At 35.5% G+C, this 23,382-nt stretch overlaps 1 protein-coding gene across 1 annotated transcript in view; it reads right to left on the reverse strand.

The window, feature by feature from the left end:
* Window positions 1-23,382, reverse strand: part of CFTR (CF transmembrane conductance regulator) — a 171,218-nt gene that overhangs the window by 53,142 nt on the left and 94,694 nt on the right. The window contains exons 12-19 of the mRNA XM_046021027.1: window positions 23,235-23,329; window positions 20,794-20,880; window positions 18,125-18,854; window positions 16,012-16,140; window positions 8,093-8,130; window positions 7,376-7,626; window positions 5,797-5,876; window positions 25-175 (exon numbers count right to left, since the gene is read on the reverse strand). Of these exons, the coding sequence (XP_045876983.1) occupies window positions 25-175; window positions 5,797-5,876; window positions 7,376-7,626; window positions 8,093-8,130; window positions 16,012-16,140; window positions 18,125-18,854; window positions 20,794-20,880; window positions 23,235-23,329 (1,561 nt within the window). The remainder of the gene's footprint in view (window positions 1-24; window positions 176-5,796; window positions 5,877-7,375; window positions 7,627-8,092; window positions 8,131-16,011; window positions 16,141-18,124; window positions 18,855-20,793; window positions 20,881-23,234; window positions 23,330-23,382) is intronic.

Consider the following 23,382-nt stretch of genomic DNA (forward strand, 5'->3'; position numbering starts at 1 on the left):
AGCATTGTATATGCAGCTTCATACCTTCAGATTCCAGTTGCTTGAGTTGCTGTGAGGTGTGGAGGAAGTAGGCCCTCAGTATAATGAAAGCTGCTATGACGGGCACTGTTGCAAGGAAGATGTAGGGTTGCAAAGCCGAAACTACTGTCACAGCTCCAATCACAATTAGTAACAACTGCAGGATCAGAGAAAGCACTTGGGTGAGTAAATGTTTTCATGTTGCAAAGCACACAAGGGTATGTCAGAGATGTCTTTCTAAAGACCCTTTTCACACTCTGTTCCAGTTTTTTTTTTTTTAAGATTTTATTTATTCATTTGATAGAGAAACAGCAAGAGAGGGAACACAAGCAAGTGAAGTGGGAGAGGAAGAAGCAGGCTTCCCAGTGGAGCTGGGAGCCCTACATGGGGCTCAATCCCAGGGATCGATCCCAAGACCCTGGGATCATGACCTGAGCCAAACGCAGCCTCTTAAACGGTGAGCCACCCAGGTGCCTCACTCTGTTCCATTCTTAACAAGAGGCAGCTAACTTCCTAGTAGGAAGACAGTCATGTGCACATAGTGTTTTTCCTAAATTCTATCAAAATTCAAAATATTGTCAGGTTGCTTAGAATAGCATTCTGAAGTTTTGAAAACACGGTGTTCTTGGCTATCAGAATATTCTCATTTCCCATATGCCTTAAAATGTTGTATGATAAATAATCATAGGTGAATATTATTTTTTTTCTAGCCTGGTCTTCTTTTACAATAATATTTTTTAATTTTGAAATAGTTTTGGCATAAATGTGAAATTTTAAGATTGATTTGTTCAGACAACTTCTGAAAATCAGGCATTCATCTGGGAGCTTTTTGAGTCAGAAAGATCTGGTTTAAGTGAAGGCTTTGTCATTTAAACAAGCTACTTAGTTTTTCCAAACACAGTTGACTCATGTTTAAGGTTTTTAAAAATAATATTTAATGCAGTTTACTCCCCTCCTCAACACTTCTATTCCCACTCCTCAAAATAATTAGAGATGACCTAAAGACTCAAAAAAAGATTTTGGGATATGGCTGACTTACTTTTATATGTCATCAAAATGAACTTTGAGCTTTAGTCAAACCCATCAGAGATATCTCTTTACATTATCCACCAAAACACTGGAGCCCTTGGCAGTCTCAAAAACAAGCTAACCATATTGGTGTTCTTCCGAATCAAGTGAAAAGCTTATATTCTCGTATTTCCACATGACACTAAGTCCATACACTTTTTTTTTTAAGTCCATACACTTTAAAAAGAAAAAATAGTCTGCTAACATTTGCTCCACAATAGCCCATGTGAATAAAACACAAACAAAGTAATGTCACAACAAAAGTTAAAAAAAAATAAACCTAGAGGCGCCTGGGTGGCTCAGTGGGTTAAAGCCTCTGCCTTCGGCTCAGGTCAGATCCCAGGGTCCTGGGATCGAGTCCCACATCTGGCTCTCTGCTTAGCAAGGAGCCTGCTTCCTCCTCTCTCTCTCCTGCTTCTCTGCCTACTTATAATCTCTGTCTGTCAAATAAAGATGAAATCTTTAAAAAAATTTTTTAAATTTAAAAAATAAACTTATTAGGACATCCATACGATAATCAGTGAGCTAGTTCTCTACCTATTTCCATGGGTGACACATGCATATTTCTAGCTGATGCAGTGAAATGCAGAACATTTTGGAAGATGTCAGTGGGGATAAGGGTATAGCTAACAGCAGCATAAATCTTTTTTGAGTGGGTTGTTATTTTCATCTAAAACTTCAGATGATCTCTCAATGATACCTTTCTAGGGAAAATGCCTCTATGTCTCTAATCAATTCTGCCATACCAGCCCCTCACTCATCAACAAATATTCAGATAAATCTTTACTGTGCCAGTCACTGGCCCAAGTACACATGATGACTCAGTAATCTAAGGACAGTCTTCCCTATTCCATTCTTGCCCTACGAATGCCACCAGTACAATGAAAAGGCCCCAAAGACCCAACTTACTTACTTGTCTTACTGACAAGACTTCATCAATGACAAACCACAGTTTTTTAACCAAAGACATTTATTTTCCAGAAATAGGATCTTTGCAGGGTGGGGAGAAAAATTAAGTTCCAAGCACAATTAACTAGGGAATATGATTTAATTAAAATGGACCATCACATTAAGTACCAGTATGTCTAAAAGACAAAAGTTCTTGCACTGGCATAATAGAAACATTCAACAACTCCATTAGGATCAGGATCCTTCATTTGCTGTTGACAGTTGTGAACAGCACTGTGCTCGTTTGTCTTGTGCCATTTTTACCATATAATTCCAATTTGGTACTGTTGGATTATAATATTAGTTATAGAAAGTGATGGTTCTGTTTTCATGATTGCTGATATGCTAGAGATTCTTAGGACTGAAAATGCAACTATGTTACAATAGAATAGGTAGAACTGGGTAGACAGACTACCCAAGATGTCATAGAGAAAAACAAGAAAGGTGGGTACAAGTGGAAATTATGAAACACTCACAATATAAATTTCCAGCAATTAGAATCATCCTGATCATAGCTCAAACTGAGACATAAGAGAAAAAGAAGTCTAAACATTGAGAAAAACAATTCTATTCGCTCCATAAGAGGCCATACTTAGGAACTGAGGTCAGAAGCTAATAATTCAGCACTGGGGCTTAACTAAAGGCACTGGTGTAATATATTTGATATTCTCATTACCAAAGACACCTTAAATTCTGTTCTAGTTTTTAATTCACAGTGGATATGAACCCAATCATTTTAGACAGGTGTATTCATGAGAGGACAACAAAATAAATAGAAGGCATTCAAGACAAGATGAAAATATGAACACAGAATTCTAATTCCTAATCATCCTTACTCAAATCCTAAACTTCTTCAGGAAAAAAAAAATTTTTTTTAACAGACAGTAAAGCCTGCAAGGCACCATCCATTCGTGGTCCCAGGAATTAGGCAGCACATTTTCACCCCCTGAAACCAGCTCAAAAGCATTCCTGTCACTGAAGGACACCTACCACTGCTTGGGAAACTAGAGTGGATAAGAGTGAAGGATCACTCTGAAATCTGCAGTAAGTTAATGAATGAATAGAGATATATAAATAAATACCTATTTAAAACAAGGAAATGAATACCAGGTTTGAAATTTAATCCATAAGTGAATTTATAAATAAGGTATTAATGGGATTAATAGAATGAATGATGGAGGGAAGATGAGAAAGACACAGAAGAAATCACCGTAGTAGGACTCTGTGGAATCATATATTTGGATAAAAGAGAAGAAATCTAAAGACCTAAATGTTTTAAGGCTGAAAAGAGAAGATTTGGGCATTTTAAAATACATCAGCTTCTACTTCATAAAAAAAAATCATTCACCCAAACATGGAGATAAGTAAGATGTTAAGACATGGTTTTTCTCTGTCTCACAAATATACCTGGTCTAAAATGACTTGTTTCTTACCCACTCTGAATTCAAAACTAGGGCAGGATTTAAGGTTTCTTTGTGTAACAAGAATATCAACTATATTAAACCAGTGCCTTTAGTTTTGCACACACTGCTAAAATTATTAGCTTCTGACCTCAGTGCCTAAGGATGGTCTGAGCACATGTGTCAATATGAGCAACTTCCAGTATGCCAATGTGAGGTGAAGAAGTTGAGTACTGAAAGAGATCATCATCAGATTTAGCTACCTTATTTTATGGGTTAGAAATAGCATCCAGACCTTCCATTTCAACTATACAATGTTCCAATCCAGAAAGAAAATTTACTAGAACATTAAATGTTGGAAAAAAGTAGCAAACAGAAATTAAATTTTTAAAGGTATGCCTTATTCTGGGCAAAAATCTGTTCCTGGAATGTTCTGAATTGAATAAATGTCTTTAATATGAACACAAGTATAACTAGAGAAGCTCACAATCTAGACAAGTTTTTTATAATAAAACTGTGATGAATGACTGATTTTTTTTTTAAGATTTTATTTACTTATTTGACAGAGAGTGAGTGAGCACAAGCAGGGAGAGAGGCAAAGGAGGGGGAGAAGCTGGCTCGCCACTAAGCGAGAAGCCTGATGCAGGGACTTGATCCAAGGACCCCAGGATCATGACCTGAGCTGAAGGCAGACACTTAACCGACTGAGCCACCCAGGTACCCCTAATGACTGATTTTAAAATAAAATCAAAACTAACCAGATTTTCCTACCATTTGGTTATTATATAATATGCTTAACGTGAGGCCCTCTTATAAATAAAATAGGGAAATTAAATAAATAAAAGAGCCCTTCCAAATTACTTGTGAAACCACAACAAATGGATCGAAAAAACATTAGAAGTTGAAGAAAAACTACTCACATTGCCTTAAACAGAAAGGATTTCACACCCACTGCCATGTTTCTATAAAGTGTTAATTTATAAAATAGAGACTAAAAATTTTTTTTGTACCACAGGATTTCTGAAGCAAGCTTCACACTGATTCAGAAAATAATAAACTACTAGAATAAAAAAAAATTATCAAGGACCAATTAGTGAATCCTTTTGCAATCATGTCAAGATGTCCATGCTCCAGTTTGTACCTAATTTAATACTACTATATTTGGGACCAGTCCGTTACACTCCTAGAATGAGGAACAAATAAACTGCATTTAAAGAAAGACATGGAACATGCTCCTTCAAATGTATGGCCCCAAAGCATCGGTTAAAGAATTCCAGCAGCAATTACTGAGTTATATCTTTAAACAGAGAAACTGAAGGAAATCCAAAATGCTCATGTGGAACAGTTAATATGTTTAATTGTGCCAATCATCGCAGATGAGGCAAACTGACAATCTGTTTTTTCTGCACCTGCCAATGTCAGTTGTGTATACACACAAATGTGGTAGCCCTTATTTTGTTTTACAGGTCTTCTCTATAAAGTATTATCATGGGGGAGGGGGAGGAGAGAATGACTCATCCTAAGATGGGCTGCAATGTTCCAGCTGTCTCTCCAAGGAGATCACGGAGACTGTGTATTTGCTTGACCTAAGCCACACAGGAAGCTGTTTTCAAACCTGATCCAAGAGCCAAGGTCATTAACTCACAACATTCCTTAAGTCCTGCCACTCATGGAGTCCTAATACACATCCCCTAGGTCACCTTCATCTCCATGTTTTCCTTTTCTTCTCATTCTCACTTTCAGCCAATCATCACACCCCAGGGATACATGCTCAGAGCCAGGCAGCCCTGGCAGCCTCTTCAGATCTGTCACCCAGGGACAGTCCTCACTAGGGCTTTTTCCCCTCTCATATGCTTGGAAATGTATCTGTTCTTCTGTCCCCGTATTATGGTCCTTACTGTGAGGATGCTGGCTAGCCAGTCTGGGTCATTATCCATTATTACTGGATAAGATTGGCTGAAACTGTAGCCCATCAAGGAATAGCTCTTCCTTTTTAACATGGGCCCCTTGGAGACAAGTGACTTCCATGAAACAGTAATGCCAATGTCAAGAATGTCATACTTTGTAGACAGTGATTTAGGGAAAGATGGTCTGTTATATCTTTCAAACCATTCCCAAGCACACGGCTATTATATCTAAATGTGGAATTGCCTTAGGTTTGGGTCCAGTAAACAGTTTTGACTTATCACTGAATTTACTAAATTTATGCCTATTTTGAAGACTTTTGATATTGACAAAATTAACACAATAGGATTTCAACTCTCAAAAGAAAAATAAGCAAAACTTAATTTACCTCTTTTTCTAATTGTTTTTAAAAGTATGACAAATGTAAAGGCACTTAGTAATTCTTATTTTTACATACCTGGACGAAGTCAAATATGGTAAGGGGCAGAAGATCATCCAAAATTGCTATGTCTTTGGAGAATCTATTAAGAATCCCACCTATAATATAAAGGAAGATAAATTCCTCAAAAAAAAATCAGTAATCTTGAAAAGACAAATCAATATTTGATCAATCTGGATCACAGCAGAAGCATTCAGAACTCAAATAAGGATTAGCATATAATAAGATAAGTAAGAAATCAGAAAAGTTTAGTGTTGTACAAAGCAACTGCGCTCAACTTACGGTCTCCTACTTTTAAAACTTCATAAAATGCAAACTGAAGTAAGATTCATCCTACAACTACCATCTCACACTTGCAAGCTTGAATTTAATGAAAATTTACTAGATATGCTATCACGATTCCCGTACATTTCTATTCCATAATGTGTGGCTCTCCCTCTCCTCTGACTTCTACACCTTTCTGACATACCTAAGCAGAACCCATGGTTACTCTTAATTTCTGCCTGCCTGTTATGTGGACCTTCTTTGTCATGTTCTCTCTTTCCACCCTCTTTACTGGCAATCTAAGCTTCAGCCTGTCTTCTGAATTTCAGACTCATATTTATAAATCTGATAGTGTTTCCCTTCAATGAACAAAAAATATATATGTAGTGTGTACTATGTGCCAGGCATAATGCTAGGCACTGAGGCATATGCTAGTCATGTAGATAACAGGTGAATAAGCCATGCTCCTTACCCTTAAGGAATTCATTGTCTAGGTGCAGTCAAAGACACAATTAGATAAAACATCATACAGTACAAAGAAAGTGATATTTAATCTTATCATCTAACCCCTCCTCATTAACTGTATGACAAAGTCCAAAATTCTTAATTTAATATTTCATGCCACCCAAAGTAAGTTCCCCATAATCTCTCATATTTGCTTTTTTTTTTTTTTTTTTGGTAAGAACATTTAAGTTTTACTCTCTTAGTAAATTTCTGTTATATTACATACTGTTTTCAATTATAGTCAACATATTATAGATAAGATCCTCAGACCTTATTTATCTTACAGGGCAAGTTTTTGCCCTTTTACCAACCTCTATAGTGGTGTCAAAAAATGCTTTAAAAATATGTTCGGGATTTATTCTTCCACTTCCACCAAAAGAAAGAAAGAAAGAAAAAACAAAACCTTAGAGCAAATTTAGTTGATCATCTTTTAACAGTTACATGAAACTAGATTATTCTACCTCATCAAAAGGCTTCATTAGTAAAATAATTTTATATTTTCCTTGGTCACTTCAAATCTTTTTAAATAATACTATACATTGACAACAAGATACCTGAAAATGGGCTAGACCAAATATCTGAATCGAGAAGGACAACTAACCCAGAAGGCCTGTTTCTGTTGCTACACTCCCATAAGCAACAAGTTTAGCTAAGACAGAAACACAAGGAGCCACAATGTCTGAGAGCCTACATCATCTAAGAAATGTGCGTGCCAGTCAGAAGGAAGATGCTTCCATCAAAAGTCAATGTTGCTGCTAGAAAACCAATGAAATCATAGGACCTTTTGATTGTGGATCAGCAGTATTATTTTGTATACCTAGTCAAATACCTGCTTTCAATGCGTTGAGGGTTGACATAGGTGCTTGAAGAACAGCATGTAACATTTTGTGGTGTAAAATTTTTGATACTGTGATTAGAGTATGCACCAGTGGTAAACCTCTGAAGAATCCCAGTGCAAGCAAAGTGTCTGCTACTCCCACATAAATATAAAAAACATAATACGCGCTGGTACTGGTGAAGATCACTGCGTAACTGCTATTTATGCTCTGAGTACTATTCCCTTTGTCTTGAGAAGCTGTTCTGCAAAGCAAAAAGAAATCATTACTTGGCATCCAAACTCACCCACTGAATTTCCAATACACGTAGATAAAACTGAACTTGAGTCTGAAGAAACACACATATTTCATTAGCATGCGTTATGCCTTTGATCTCAAGGACTTACTATTGCAATGAAGTAGAGTACATTTTTTCACCACTGAAACATGAAATTGACCATTACTAATCAGTCTGAGAAAATACTAAATGTAAAATGCTCCTTTCAAAATCTCTATTGCATTTTATGGAAGCTAAACATAGCTAAATCCTTTGGGAACTGGCAAATAGTTGCCAAAACTGCATATGCTCACAATTTTAAACAAAAGAACTTAATTTTCCATTTTTATAATACTATGGGGAAATGAAGTACCATGGATATTACAATATTTAATAAGACCCATATAATCAATAGAACCAAAATATAATCTGCAATAAGACATGGAATACTCACTTTTTAAGTAGCCACAACACAACCAAAGAAATAGCCACCTGGAATAAAACAATACACACTTGATTTTCTTCCAGCGTCTCTATCTATTCCTCCCGTACCCACCTCTAATGCCACCACCACCAAGAGCAAAATACATACAATTTCCTTTTCCTTTGCTTTGCTTTCCTGGGTCTAGCAGCTGGAATAATTGTTCTAGAAATTATTATTTGTGGTGATAACATGTTAAGTTAATAGAATTCAAATTTTACTGTATTAAATACTTTGCCTTTTCTCTCCATCATTCAACATGAACTATTCATGGAATCTCACAGAGGAGCTAAGATTATAGTTAAATTATTTAAGTAATAAACTTTGTTCCTTATAAAGAGACTAATAACCTACTGGCAGATCATTTATTTAGTTAATTGTCATAAATAATTTCATTTATTGCAAAGGATGAGGGACTAATTCTTATGAAACCAATTAATTATTGGAAAATATATAAACATTTATGAAAATTAATTAAAGCCTCAACAGTGCATCTAAAATATTTCAAGAACTTATAAAACTCAACATCCCTAGAACAAAAAATCCCATTTAAAAATCGTCAGAAGATATGAACAGACATCCAGGTGGCCAACAGACACATGAAAAGATGTTCATCATCACTTATCATCAGGGAAATGTAAATCAAAACCACAATGAGATATTACCTCACACCCATCAGAATGGCTTAAATCAATAACACAAGAAATAACAGGTGTTGGCAAGGATGTGGAGAAAAAGGAAGCCTCCTGCACTGTTGGTGGGAATGCAAACTGGGAATGCTAACAACCATTGTGGGAAAGAGTATAGAGGTTCCTGAAAAAGTTAAAAATAGAACTACCCTACAATCCATCGATTGCCCTACTGGATATTTACCCAAAGAATACAAAAACACTGATATAGAGCAGTGTTATATATAATGGCCAAGATATGGAAACTGCTCAAGTATCCACTGACTGATGAATGGATAAAGATGTGGTGTGTACACACACACACACACACACACACACACACACACACACACACACACGGAATATTATTTAGTCATGAAAAAGAATGAAATCTTGCCATTTACAATGACGTGGAGAGACCCAGAGAGTATAATGCTAAGTGAAGTTAGTCGAGAAAGACAAATACCATAGAATTTCACTCATTTGTGGAATTTAAGGAGCAAAACAAATGAGCAAATGGGAAAAAAGGAGAGAAACAAACCAAGAAACAGACTCTTAACTACAGAGAACAAACTAACAGTTACCAGAGGGGAGGCGGATGGGGGGATGGATGAAACAGGTGATGGGAATTAAGGAGTGCACTTGTGATGAACACTGGATGATTAAGATAAAAACTTAAAAACAAACAAATTAAAATTTAAAAAGATCATTCATCCAAAAAAAAAGTCTCAACAGTATGAAAATTCAGTTTATTATAAATTTGGTTTGTTATAAAGACAAAACATCCACTTTAGGTGAAAATATACACTAACTAGTACTACTGAGACTTTCCCAAGGTGGAAGCTTTTGTCTAAGGAATAAATATTCTATACCATAACTGAAAAAATAAAATTTTTTTAACGACTGTGATCTTTTTAGTTTCTTCAATATTTAAGAGATCTGCACGCAGTTCTATTTCAATTTGCTATTCTATTCTCCTAAACCCTCTGGACAGTTTTCTGTTAATGTCGTCACAATTGTGATACTAGAAATGACTATGATTATACAATTCTCCCAAAACTAACTTTACCAAAGACCTCGTAGCAAAAAACCAAGAAACTGTGAGTAAAATTATCTGAAAATTAATACTACATAAAAATTAATAGAGAAGAAACAAATATACTTGGTATAAGAAGTTTCAAGTGTTCTTTCATACTCAAAGTATCTAACAGTACTATATAAAAATGTATAGAGAACATTTGGGATTAACTAAGAAATTATGCTATAAAGTTCTATATTTTAAAGAGGTGTATAGGATGCCTGGGTGGCACAGTCAGTTAAGCATCTGCCTTTGGCTCAAGTCATGATCCCAGGGTCCTGGGATCCAGCCCCCACATCCAGCTCCCTCTCTCTCTCCTCCCAACTCATGCTCTCTCTTTCATTATCTCTGTCACTACCTCTATCTCTCTCTCAAATAAATAAATAAAATCCTCAAAAAAAAAAAAAAGAGGTGTATAAGTTGTAGTTTAATTCATATTATCAGGAGTATAATAATGAAAAATCTAATGTTACCATTCTTACTTTCTTACTTTTTTCATTGTACATATAGTGTCCATGCACTGCATTAGTAAAGAAGAGAAAAAAATAATTCCTTTTTCCTTGAAATTTAAATTAATTCAAATTGACAAGAAAAAAGGCAATAATCTGGCTATTTCAAAAGTCTGTTTTCCAGTACAAATGCTTTCCTGTTTCCCAAGACTAATAAAATCACTCAAGAACCTAGGTAAGGGTATCCTTCTGAGTCACTCTTTGGTTATTATAGCCCCTCTTTGTTCCAATTAAAGGAGTGTCAATATTTCTGGCATTGCCAACATTCTTGGGATAAGAATAAATCCCAGAAACAAACACTTTATAATATTTAGTGATGAACAATAAACAAAGCAGTTTTCCAAAGAACTGGTCTAGTCAACATAATATAAAGTTATTTCCTGGCTGTTGTGAATAGAGACCACTAGTAGACAGAGACACAGAACTTCCACCCCAAACTACTTTTGTCGACTGAAACAAAAACACTTCCAAGGACTTGATATAATGATATAAGTACAAATATTTGGGGCATAATAGAAACAATTGAATAAGCAAGTTCTATCGTTTCATTTCAAAATGTTTCAAAGTTCATGCAGCTTATGATAGAGTGAGAGTCCTGGGTCGATAAAAAGGAAAAGCAAAATGCCTTTATTATTTTTTTTAAGGGATTTAAACTTCAATCCATATCACTTAGAAAACAGTACAGGCTAAATCAGCAATGTCCAAAAGAAATTTCTACAATGATTTCTACCATATCTGCATTGTTCAATTTTGTTGCCACTTATCACATGGGACACTTGATCACTGGAAATGTGGCTAGTATATGTGACCGAGAAACTGAATTTTAAATTTCATTTTATTTTACTTAATTTCATTTAAAATTTATATATTGCTGGTGGCAACTGCACTAGACAATGCATGTATAGATTATAATAATTATAGGGCTGTAGGCAGTATTTATTACATATCCATGTAATAATCCGATGATGGCATCTCTGCACTCAAAATCTGATGATGGCATCTCTGAGGACTGCTTCATGGGTTATCAAGATGATGATTCATGAACTGTGCAAATGACCCCAAGATGAAAAACAAGTAGTCAGTATTGGGACCCCTGGGTGGCTCAGCTAGTTGAACATCTAACTAGTCATGATCTCAGGGTTGTGGGACTGAGTCTGCCTCAGGCTCTGTGCTCAGTGGGGAGTCTGCTTGAGATTCCCTCTCTCCATTTCCCTTTGCCCCCAACAATGCTCTTTCTCTCTCTCTGAAATAAATAAATAAATCTTTAAAAAAAAAAACCCACACATTTGAAAAAGCAGATTACAAGTCATGTAATATAGGGTAAAGTTAAAGAATCCAAACCAATTTATTCTACAAGTTTTTATATACACAGGATTCAGATCTACTCCTAAATCACACAATGAGATCTGTACGTAAATGAATACCTATTAAAGTACAACTGTTATTCTGAGTTGTTACCAAAGGAGCACAGCATTATAAGTGTTCAGCTAACATAATGCACATCAGTACATTAGTGCATTCCACCCATGAGTTCTATTTTGTTCACTATCCACACAGCACACACTATAAACACAGAATTGTATAACACATTGAAAGAAATATGCGTTGAAGGAGTAAATGGCTGCATGAATGGCAGGCAGTAGTAGCAAAGTGACACCTTTTCAAATCATGCCCCAAAACATAGATCTATGCTAAGTAAAGCTGCATTAAAAGGATTACTATTGGGGGCGCCTGGGTGGCTCAGTGGGTTAAGCCGCTGCCTTCGGCTCAGGTCATGATCTCAGGATCCTGGGATCGAGTCCCACATCGGGCTCTCTGCTCAGCAGAGAGCCTGCTTCCCTTCCTCTCTCTCTGCCTGCCTCTCTTGTGATTTCTCTCTGTCAAATAAATGGATAAAATCTTAAAAAAAAAAAAAAAGGATTACTATTATTCAGTTATAGCAGAAGTACTATGGGAGTATATTACATTTCTATTTTACTAGTAATATAAGGCTACTCAGGGCTTCCTTCTTAACAAAGAGAAGATAAATCATAAAAGAATAGGATACAGCAGTACTCTGGCACATTTCTTAAAAATTACAGAATGAAGGGGCACCTGGGTGGCTCAGTGGGGTAAAGCCTCTGCCTTCAGCTCAGGTCATGATCCCTGTGTCCTGGGATCGAGCCCAGCATTGGGCTCTCTGCTCAGCGGGGGGCCTGCTTAGCTCTCTGCCTCTGCCTGCCTCTTTGCTTACTTGTGATCTCTGTCAAATAAATAAATAAAATCTTAAAAGAAAAAAAATTACAGAATGAAAATACTAAGCTTAGGATCTTAAGATACTCCAGTCAACAATACCCTCTGGATATTGTAAGATGAAGCAGGAAACTGTCTCCTACTCTTTGTATTTCTCTACCTAGTCAGTGAATACTGTCAAGCAAAAGCACTAGAAAGCCCAACATGAAAGAAATCTTATAGCCTGGGGTACCTTGGTGGCTCAGTTAGTTAAGTGGTTGCCTACTATCCAGGTCATGATCCCAGGGTCCAGGGATTCAGCCCCACGTCGGGCTCCTTGCTCATCGGGCAGTCTGTTTCTCCCTCTCTCAGTCTCCCACTGCCCTACCCCCACTCCTCCCTCTCTCTGCCTCTTTGTCTCTCAAGTAAATAAATAAAATCTTTAAAAAAGAAAGAAATTTTATAGCCTATGCCCTTGGTGCTAATATCAAAGAACTTACAGAAAATATTGCTTTGCAGTAGAAAAAAATCATATAAAAATATAAAGGTAGACTGACTCCCTTATCAAAATAACACATTAATGATATGTGATAACAAACTGCATAAATCAAACTAATTTTTTTCAGTTTCATGCTTTGAAGAAATAAGAAAGGGAAACATTTGGAACCAACTCTATAAAATCATAAAATCTAAATTGAAGTATGGTATCTATGAAAACTAAAAATGGATAAATTACTGTCATCAAGGAAGAAATGTATCTTAACCTTTCTTCACGTTTTCTGATCATGATGAGTGTGAGGCTCTAAACAAGGTTTTAAAGAACTAAGTTCTCTTCTGGGGTTAGTACCATCACCATGATGCATACTGAAGAGATATGTCAATGGTAATGAGAAAGGGACACACTGGTATTAAGAGAGAAGTTTAATCTAAAAGAAGAACCATGTAAATTTTGACTCAAAGAAGGTGACATAATTGTGAACATCAGTCTTTAGCTATATAGCTGTGCAATCATTAAAACAATTGTTGTTTGTCTACCATCACCAAGGTTTGTTAATCAAAATTTTCACAGCCACTTTATTGGCAATGCCCCCAGGATATTGGCCAAAAAACCTCACCATAGTATATCATTTCTTGCCTAGAAAATGGCATTATCAATGTCTTTTGTCCATTAAAAAGACATTTTTTTCTGGCAATAACTGGGAGGGCTCCACTAATCATTTACATTCTCTCTTGTAATTTAGTTTCTAACTTAAAGACAAAGGGCCACTGTCTTCATGATTAAATGAGCTAGTAATATTGTATGCAAGTACAGCAGCACAATGCTCAATCAATAATTAGTTAATTAATTATACACCATTTTGAAAGGAGCATAAGTTCAACTCTACAGAGCTAGATAGGACAAAGATCCTGTAAATTAACATAAATCATCACCATATTCAGAGAGGACCATTTTTTCTTTCGTAACTCTATAAATTGGGGACAATCAAGAAATGTGACCTTTCAGTGCAGAGATTTAAATCATTAACAGTTACAAAGGGCTGGTTTGAGATTAAATGTGACACAAGACTAGGTTTCATTCACATTAGTGCTAGTCATTTGGCATGACTAGCAGAGATTAATGAGGTAAATTTAAAATACATTTCAAAGCAATTTTTGACTCATGTGAGAATATCAAATTACCCAACCCCATATTTTTATTAAAGTATAAAAGGGATTATTGAAACTTTCATTATATCTCAGTTATGGACTTCCCCACCTCAGACTATCTTGAGCTTTGTAATAATGGTATGACATTAAGGATGTCATTGAGAGCAGCAACCAGCATTGCTCAACATGTGCCAAGCCCTATATTAAGTGCTTTACAGCCATGATGTGTCTTAACTCACAAACATGACCTAGGAAAATCTCCATTTTGTAGATGAGGATATGCTCAGAGTGATTAACTACCTTGCTCCATTTCATAGTGTTAACAAGACAGACTAAGGTCACGGCCAAGTGCATGCAATACCACAGTTGGTACTGTACTACACAACAACTCACAGCAAACCTCGTTCTGGTGTCTTAATTTACAACAGAAGAGATATCACCAGAACTCAAGGAATAAATGGAAACTGATGGTTTATCAGTAAAAAAAAGTATCTACAACTTTTTGCTATATATATATCTTTTGATATTTAGTTGATCAGGGAGAAGTGTTGATATTCTATGTGGACCTCATTACTGAGGTTAGAAAGATCCCAACAATAGGAAAACACCTGTAGCTATAAGATTTGTTTTCGGTTACATATACATTTACACTGTCTCAGGAGAGGCAATTCTTCACCTAGGTCATTTCTTCCCTGAAGGCAGTATGGGACTTCATAGATTTAGGTTGTATATTAGGGCGCATCCAGCGGTGTCCCCTGGGAAAAATATCTAGGGCAACTAGTCATTCACAGGCTGAATCCAACCCACATGTGTGTTTGTTGAACTCATTTAGCGCTCATTTGCTTGTTTTTATTTAATCAACTATCTACATTTAAAAAATGGGAAGACTTCACAGAAAAAAAAAAATCTGGATTTCTATCTTATCTCAATAAACAAAAAGATTTAGCAAAACTGATCCCAACTTCCTTCACAGCAAGTCCTTGGCTGGTGCCACGTTTCCCTTGGCCCCTCAAACAACTGGAGGGCAAATGCTCTCCATTCAGCCTCCAAGCCATTTCACCCACAGACATTCTCTGCCAGGCTCCTTCTGGCATTTTGATGGCTTCTCCTCATCTAGAGAGAAGCCTCAGCCACCATCCAGCTTCAAGAACCTCTTACATGGTTGTGTGCTGCAGTTGCAGCCCCTACTATGCTCTCGGCACTTCCCTCCCTTGTTGTTTTAATCTGGTGATGCAACAGACAGCAGGGGTGTAACAAAGAGACCAAGATGGTGGCACCAAAGACAGACAAATTCTATAAGCAAGGAGATGATGTGGTTCTCTGAAAGGATTACTTAAAATGGTTACTAAGCCATTAATACATATTTATTTCAATTTGTGAAGATAGCCATTTAAAGATGGTGATTCCTTACTTGCATATTCAATAATGCAATATGTATAGTCAAGTGAACTTAAAATTGAGTAAAGAATAATTTTCACTTTAATTTCAATCCATAGGAAGGCATTCTACTTAGAGGTTTTGAACCTCTCTACTAAAAGCTCTTCAACTAGACGATTTAAATATATTTTTTATGCTATATATGAAACAGTGAAATAGCACAGAACAACTATATGAAACTATACATATCATTTATAATGTAAAATTATGAATACACAGATATAATTATATCTATGTGTAGATAGGTACACATTATATATGCATATATATGTATATATCCTTCCAATCTCTTCTTAATGTAACTTTAAATCACAGTAATATTTTACAACAGAAAATTCTTACCTCAGCCAGAAAAATAACTAAGCACCAAATTAGCACAAAAACTAAGTTCTTATGGATAGTAACATATCGAAGGTATGTGTTCCATGTAGTCACTGGTGGTATGCTTTCAACATCGTCAAAAAAGCACTCCTAACAAAGAGAATCATGGTTATTACAGGGAGAAAACAGAGTTTCACACCACCATTGTGGTTTTATTTAGAATGAATGTGTGGAAATAAAGGAACACTGGTATTTGAAGCTAATGAGTTTCATTAAATATGAACCATTAGGAATGACCTGTGTGATGTCACTCTATAGCCACTATAATGTCCACTAGAAGAACACAACTTTTTGAAAAATGAGAAATGCTGGAATTTTTCAAAATTCTGGAAGTAAGTCATTGATGATACAACTGTACTGATTTTGGACAATTTTTGCCATTTTAATGTTTAATAGCAACATCACACCTTTTATCAAATAAATAGTACCATCAAGCTGAAGTTGCCTAGAACTCTCCTTGATTTAACCCATTTCTTCAGGGCTCTGTGGACAAATATAGTTTGGAATTTTGCTGGCTACAGAGGTCTGCCTAGAGAAGTGAAGGCCAGCTGATGTCTGTATGTTCCTCAGGAGCTTGGATTATCTCTCTTTCCAGATATGACTTAAGTTACATAATTCTAATCTTCAGCATATTTCCCTGAAGTTTTTAATCTGTTCTTTGGTAGATGTGTTTCCAAAATCTGAAAAAGAGCAAGCCCAGATATTCCCAAGGGAAAAGATACTTTTGTTTTCTTACGAAGTCAACAAAATTCATAAAAGCAGCCTCAGAAACTCAGAGAGGTTCTGTGAAATTGGAAAACAGCACACTGATTCGAAGTAAAAATTTCTACAAGTGAACAAGCCTGGATTTGAATCCGAACTCCACCACTAACTTCCTAGGAGCTGCCTGAATTTAGGTAGCTGGACTTCTCCAAACTTTAGTTTTTTGTATCTGTAAACAAGGATAAGGATACATACTTCCTGGGATAGTGGTGAGGACTAAATCTACACTGCCTGGCACAGAAGCAATCAGTAAATACTGTTATCAGTTAAAGAGATAATTCTTTACAATGAAATTCATGGTTCTGGTTTGAGAGATTTCATTCAGATTGAAATTAAAACCATACAGATAAACCATCCCTTAGGAACTCTTTGTAAAATTGTAGAAACACTGAAATCATGCATTTTAGAAATCATCTGCTCTGTTCTCTCATTTTACAGAGCAGGAAATTTGGGTCCAAAGATGTCAAATGATTTGTGCCTTGCCAAAGGTCATACTACTCTTAAATGATCTATGCCTTTAAAACAGGTCAATTTATTACAATGCTGCCCAATTCATGCAAGGCACTTGAGGAAATTTTCTAGCAAAAACAAAAACAAAACCAACAACAACAACAACAAAAAACAAAAACCATAATAAAGAAAAACCTTCCCCTTTTATGTTGCCTCCTATTTGAAGACAAAAAGCATTTTATTCTTCAAAACTTAATATAGAAGACTTTATATCTGAAGGTTGGCACTAACATACATCGAGTTTCATATAACTCTTTAAGAGAAACCTGTTCAGAGAGCCACCTTAGAAAGCAAATTTAAAAGATAAAAAGAAGCCCACACAAATGTATAACTGAGAGACTAGATGCTTATATACCTTACACAGGTTACCTCCATACCAAATACTCCTTGGCCTCTAAATAACTGAAGCTGCTATTTGTTTATGTATTTATTTATACTCTACTTCTTTCCACAGAGGTTTTAAGGTGGTAACAAAGCAGATTTATAATAATTTATAATTTACTAAATTTATAATAATTATTATCACTGCCCTACTCAAGAATCCAACACTAGCCCTTTCAATAAATTTTACGGGAAGAGATATATCCGTTGCCAAAGGAAATAGCTTATTCTTGTACATTTTGAAGTTGCTTACATAATTCGTGAACTCCGGACTTTCTGACTCTTAAAATAATCCTCATCTTCAGCCCATAATTTGAGTAAGTTTTATATCATTTTATATCATTTTATATACATTTATATACTGTATTTCACTCAGTTGCACTCAGTGATAAATACAAAACCACTGATCATTTACACATACCTTTAAATCTTCCTCATTAATTTCCTCACTGATTTCCAAGCCACTATCTCGAGATAATCGTCTTGAATATATATCCATTTCAGTTAAGTTTGCCTGAGGGGCCAGCGACATTTTACGTGTGGATGAGGCTGTCCTTCCGTGAAAGCTTTGACCTTGGTTCCCTGGGGAGCACGTCATCAGATTCAGAACAGACTGTCTTCGTTGTCTCTGCAACGTGGGGCCAGTGTTGATCATGTTGCTTCGAGGCAGGATGGCCTCTCCTTGCTCAGCACCATCAGGAACCAAGGACAGTCTTCTCTCTAAGGGCTCATTGGAATCTTCTTCAATGCCATTCATTTGTAATGGAGTCTTCTGTATAACTGAAAATTTTCTGATAGAATTCATTGGATTAAGAATAGAGTTCTTTCTTTTTTCACCAAACTCTCCAGTCTGTTTAAAAGATTGCTTTTTTGTTTCATTCCAGGAGACAGCTGCATCTCCTTCTAATGAAAAACGCCGTAAAGTCTCAGTTATGATTGAATTTCTTCTTTCTGCACTAAACTGGTCAAAAGAATCATATCCCATGAGCTTTGAGCTGAAGTCGGGCCGTAGATTTTGTAATTCGGAAAATGTCCCATAAAAATAGCAGCTACCTTCATGTAAAATTAATATTTTGTCAGCTTTCTTTAAATGTTCCATTTTAGAAGTGACCAAAATCCTAGTTTTGTTAGCCATCAATTTACAGACACAGCTTTAAGAATATAAAAAGATATAAACAAGATATCAATTATATAAATACTTTATTACAAGTCTTTGTATTGCATTCTAACATTTTATTAATGTATTTTTGTGTAAAACGGCTCTCATACAAAGTCATTATTATACTTAAAATAATTCTAAAAGTAAATAATAGCAATTAATTTGGTACCTCTTGAATTAGTATAGCATGAACTATATTATAACTGCACTATTACAGTATACTATACCCTAAAGTTGAGTGTTTAACAGATCTAGAGTGAAATTAAAATCTGATATTAGATAAATGTTGGATTTGAGCAAATTGGTTATCCTCTGTGTCTTGGTTTGTTCATCTATAAAATAAGAGAACTGTTAGATAACCTTTAAAGATCCCTGGGGGTCTATATTTCTGTGTCCTTTAAGATGTCAGAGCTTTAACATTCTTTACATTTTCTATTAATTGCCTTTTACATTTTAAGTTGGCTACAAATTTAGTTCTCAAGAGATAATATCAAGACAAATCTGATTTATTAAAAAATAATAATAAACCTGAGAATTGAATAATAAATTTGACCATCCTCCAACAAAATTTCCTTTTAGTTTAAAAGTAAATCCTGACTAGAACCATCTAAGGAGACCAGTTTCTTTTTGTTTTGACATTAAGACATCATATATTGGGGTGCCTGGGTGGCTCAGTGTAGATTAAGCCGCTGCCTTCGGCTCAGGTCATGATCTCAGGGTCCTGGGATCAAGCCCTGCATCGGGCTCTCTGCTCCGCGGGGAGCCTGCTTCCTCCTCTCTCTCTGCCTGCCTCTCTGCCTGTTTGTGATCTCTCTCTCTGTCAAATAAATAAATAAAATCTTAAAAAAAAAAAAAAAGACATCATATATTGTATAGAAAGAGGCATCATTCCAGAGGCCCCTGGGTCACTCAGTCAGACTTGATCTGCCTTCAGATCAGGTGACGATCTCAGGGTCCTGGGATCTAGCCCTGTTTTGGGCTCCCTGCTCAGTGGGGAATCTGCTACTCCTCCTCTTCCTGCCCCTCTTCCCCATGCTCATCCCAGCTTCTCTCAAATAAAATAATAAACAAAATAAATAAAATCTTGAAAGAAAGAAAGAAAGAAAGAAAGAAGTTATACGAGATTATACTTTAACATACTAATATAGCTAACAAAGTTTATATTAGTAAGAAGTTATTTATCACATTCATAAGATTGTAAAATCTTAGGTATTAAATTTAAATTCCAGGAAATATGTTCTAGGGGTAATCAAACCATTTTATACATACACACACCTCTATATCCTTATTGCTTAAAATACTTATTTCAGAAGAGTATTGTAATAATTCTCTTAATAAACTACTTTAGAGTTCATGAAATCATTTTGAAGCTGAAATCAAGTCATATAACAAACTGCTCCTCTTAGAAATTTTACATATGTTGAACCCCAGTGGGAGCTCCCATGAAAAGTTAAGTCCCTAGTTTCATGTGACTAAGGAAGAAATTCTGTAGGAGGTATCAAGGTAGATAAAGAGTCTGAGCAGTCACCTGCATTAAAACATTCGGCTTGTTTAGTTTCTTAAGAAATATCCTATTTAAGGAGAAGATAGAGTAAAACACTAACACAGAAAAGTAAAAACGTTAAGTACAATAACCGATTAAAATAACAGATGCCATAAGGTAATAATAATGCAAAAATTACATAGATAATGATTGTTGTAACAATAGCAATGGAAGAAACTGGTTTACCATGAGGTGGTCAGAAAAGGTTAGTGATCTTGAATTTTGACTATAAAGGGAAGATCGGATTTGAGTAAGTACTATGAGTCTTTCTGCCACAATGAGTCACAATGGTGGCCATGACTCTCAAGAGTAAAATGCAGTCTCTGATGGTATAGTTGTTCCTTCTTGTCTTTTAGCATGAGCATTATAAGTTATTCAAAGAACATACCTTTCAAATATTTCTTTTTCTGTTAAAACATCCAAGTATCCAAAAGGAGAGTCTAATAGGTATAAATCAGCATCTTTATATACTGCTCTAAAAAGAAAATTGATATGAAATTAGATTATTAAAATATTTCCTGTTATTTGGTACAGACAGTTCTAAGTCAGAATCAAAAAGGTAATTCACAAATGATTTTTGTGGTTTTTTTACAATATCCCAAGAACGACTGAAGTGGCTTTGCTAAATTAAGTGGCATAAACTAGCAGAAGTTAAACTGAATCTCATCATACCACACAATTTAAAACATTACCTTAAAAAAAGAATATTTTTAATAATAGTATCTGTTTAGAGCTAAGCACCATGCTATGTGCTGGGAATACGATAGTAAAAATCACATAGTCCCTGTCCTCAAAATCTTGCATGTTGGTGGGAAAGCAAAGAAGAAGATACACTGTTCTAATGCTGTAAAATGTCAGAGACCACAACGAAATAGCAGCACCGAAGTAGAGGTAAATTTGACTCCTACCCAAAAATTCTTACAGCTGTAATATTACTATCGTATTTTGTTCCATTGAATTTCAATCTCTGCACCATATTTGTAGGAATTCCAAACAAGTGAAGGATAAATAATTCACAACAAAAATGTACACCCATATCAGTTTTACTTTTTAAGTTAAAAAAAATTACAAGGAAGTAAAATCTTCATCAAACTGATCTTAGAACAGTAATAAAATGAAGGTATAGTCCCGTATTAATGGAAATGAGACTAAATCTTCATAACATTTAAATTTTTCAGGTGTGGGTTGTTAGTGACATTACCCCATCCCACACATAGGATTCAGTGTTTACATATAATTCTAGGTACTTTCTACAAAAATTGTATTCAATCGGCTTGTAACTAAGAGAAGTAATTTTTAAAAATCAGAAATGGCAAAAAGGCAGTGAAATCTAAAAGAATTTTGCAGTGTAAATTATTTTTGAAGATAACATGCAAGAGCTAGATAAAAGACCCCTATCAAAATGTACCCTCAAGGTCTTTCCTCTCCACTACTCAGTTTTTCTCTCTCCCCTTCATACTTATGACCACAGTTTCTCAACAAATGGAAATAATACATTCACCATCTAAAAGTGGACAACATATGACACATTCCAATCAGAATAAGAATAATTACTTTCAGTAGTACCTCAAATTGTGTGTATCTTACAATAAAACCAAATTTTAAACTTTTATTGATACAAACTCAATTCTGTGTTAAATGTCAAGAAGCCATATAACATATCTTAAATTTGAAATGGAATGCTTAACGTAAGTTTTCCTTTGGCTCCCAGATTAATCAATTTCTAACTATTTAGAAGTTATTATATTGTCTGTGAATTATCCATATCTAGTGATTTATGACTTCACAAGTAATCTCAAAATCAAGTCATGGTTTAATGTCGAGAGTCAAGAGGATTTGGTTCAAACTGTGACTCTACGATTTCCTGGTATAGTTTTTGGCAAGTGAAACTCTAATAGCCTCAATTATCTGATGATCTCTTCCACAGAGTGGGGAGAACAATTCGTTCTTTGCAGGGAAATATGAGCGTTAAGTAAAATTACACATACATACATACACACACACAGTCCACCTAGAATAATACCAGGCAATTGCAGGTGCTCAGTGGGTTTACTGTTCCAGCCTTTGAAAGCAGGAGAAAGTAGGAGAAAGGAGCCAACATATCAATAAGTCAATGTGATTTCTTGTTAACAACCTTGCAACACAGTGAGAAGAATTCTATTCAAATAAAACTGGAGGAATATTTGACTTCTCATATTACCAATAATTTTTAAACTGAAAGTTACAGTTTAACCACAAAGCTTTCTTCTTGACACAAATTAACTTTATGTGCTTCTCTTTGACAGCTCAAAATGCAGAGACCAAGACTGTCTCTACCAAGGGACTTCACTGTCCCCCACAATGTTAGATGTGCTTACCCTATTTATTTTTCCTTAAAGATTACAGACTTGAAACCAAGTGACATCATTTGCCAAAAAAAAAATGTATGTTTATATAAAATAAGAAGTAGAAACAGAAGCTTAAAGCAGGTGAGTGCCTTGTGGGGTGGGGGTAAATGAGAAGTCCTGTGACAGACTTAGCAAAAGCACACTTTTCCCCTTGTGCTATGCAGAATCTCAGAGTTTTCTACTTGTACTAAATCATGCCATAAGGCAAATAAATGTAGAGATGCCAAAGAGCATGCAATTTGAAAAAGCCATCACCTTTATCAAATATGAATACTAATCCATTATCTATAGTTCCTAAAGGTGATTCTTAACCTGCTAATCATAAAACCCGAGGCATTTTTCAGTTTCAGAAACAGAGTATAAAAAACAGAGAAATGCCTATAATTTTTACATGCATGATATTTACAACAAATGCTCGCTGAACCAATAATGGGATATTCACCTTGCTAGGGAAATTCTTGCTCGCTGCCCTCCACTCAATGTGATTCCACCTTCTCCAAGGACGATATTGTCCTTCTCTGCAAACTTGGAGATGTCCTATTATCAAAAACAGAAAGTTAGAGAGGAATTGTTAGTGTGTTTCTGAACTT

Source organism: Meles meles, chromosome 10, assembly GCF_922984935.1.
Source record: "Meles meles chromosome 10, mMelMel3.1 paternal haplotype, whole genome shotgun sequence".
Lineage (NCBI taxonomy): Eukaryota > Metazoa > Chordata > Mammalia > Carnivora > Mustelidae > Meles > Meles meles.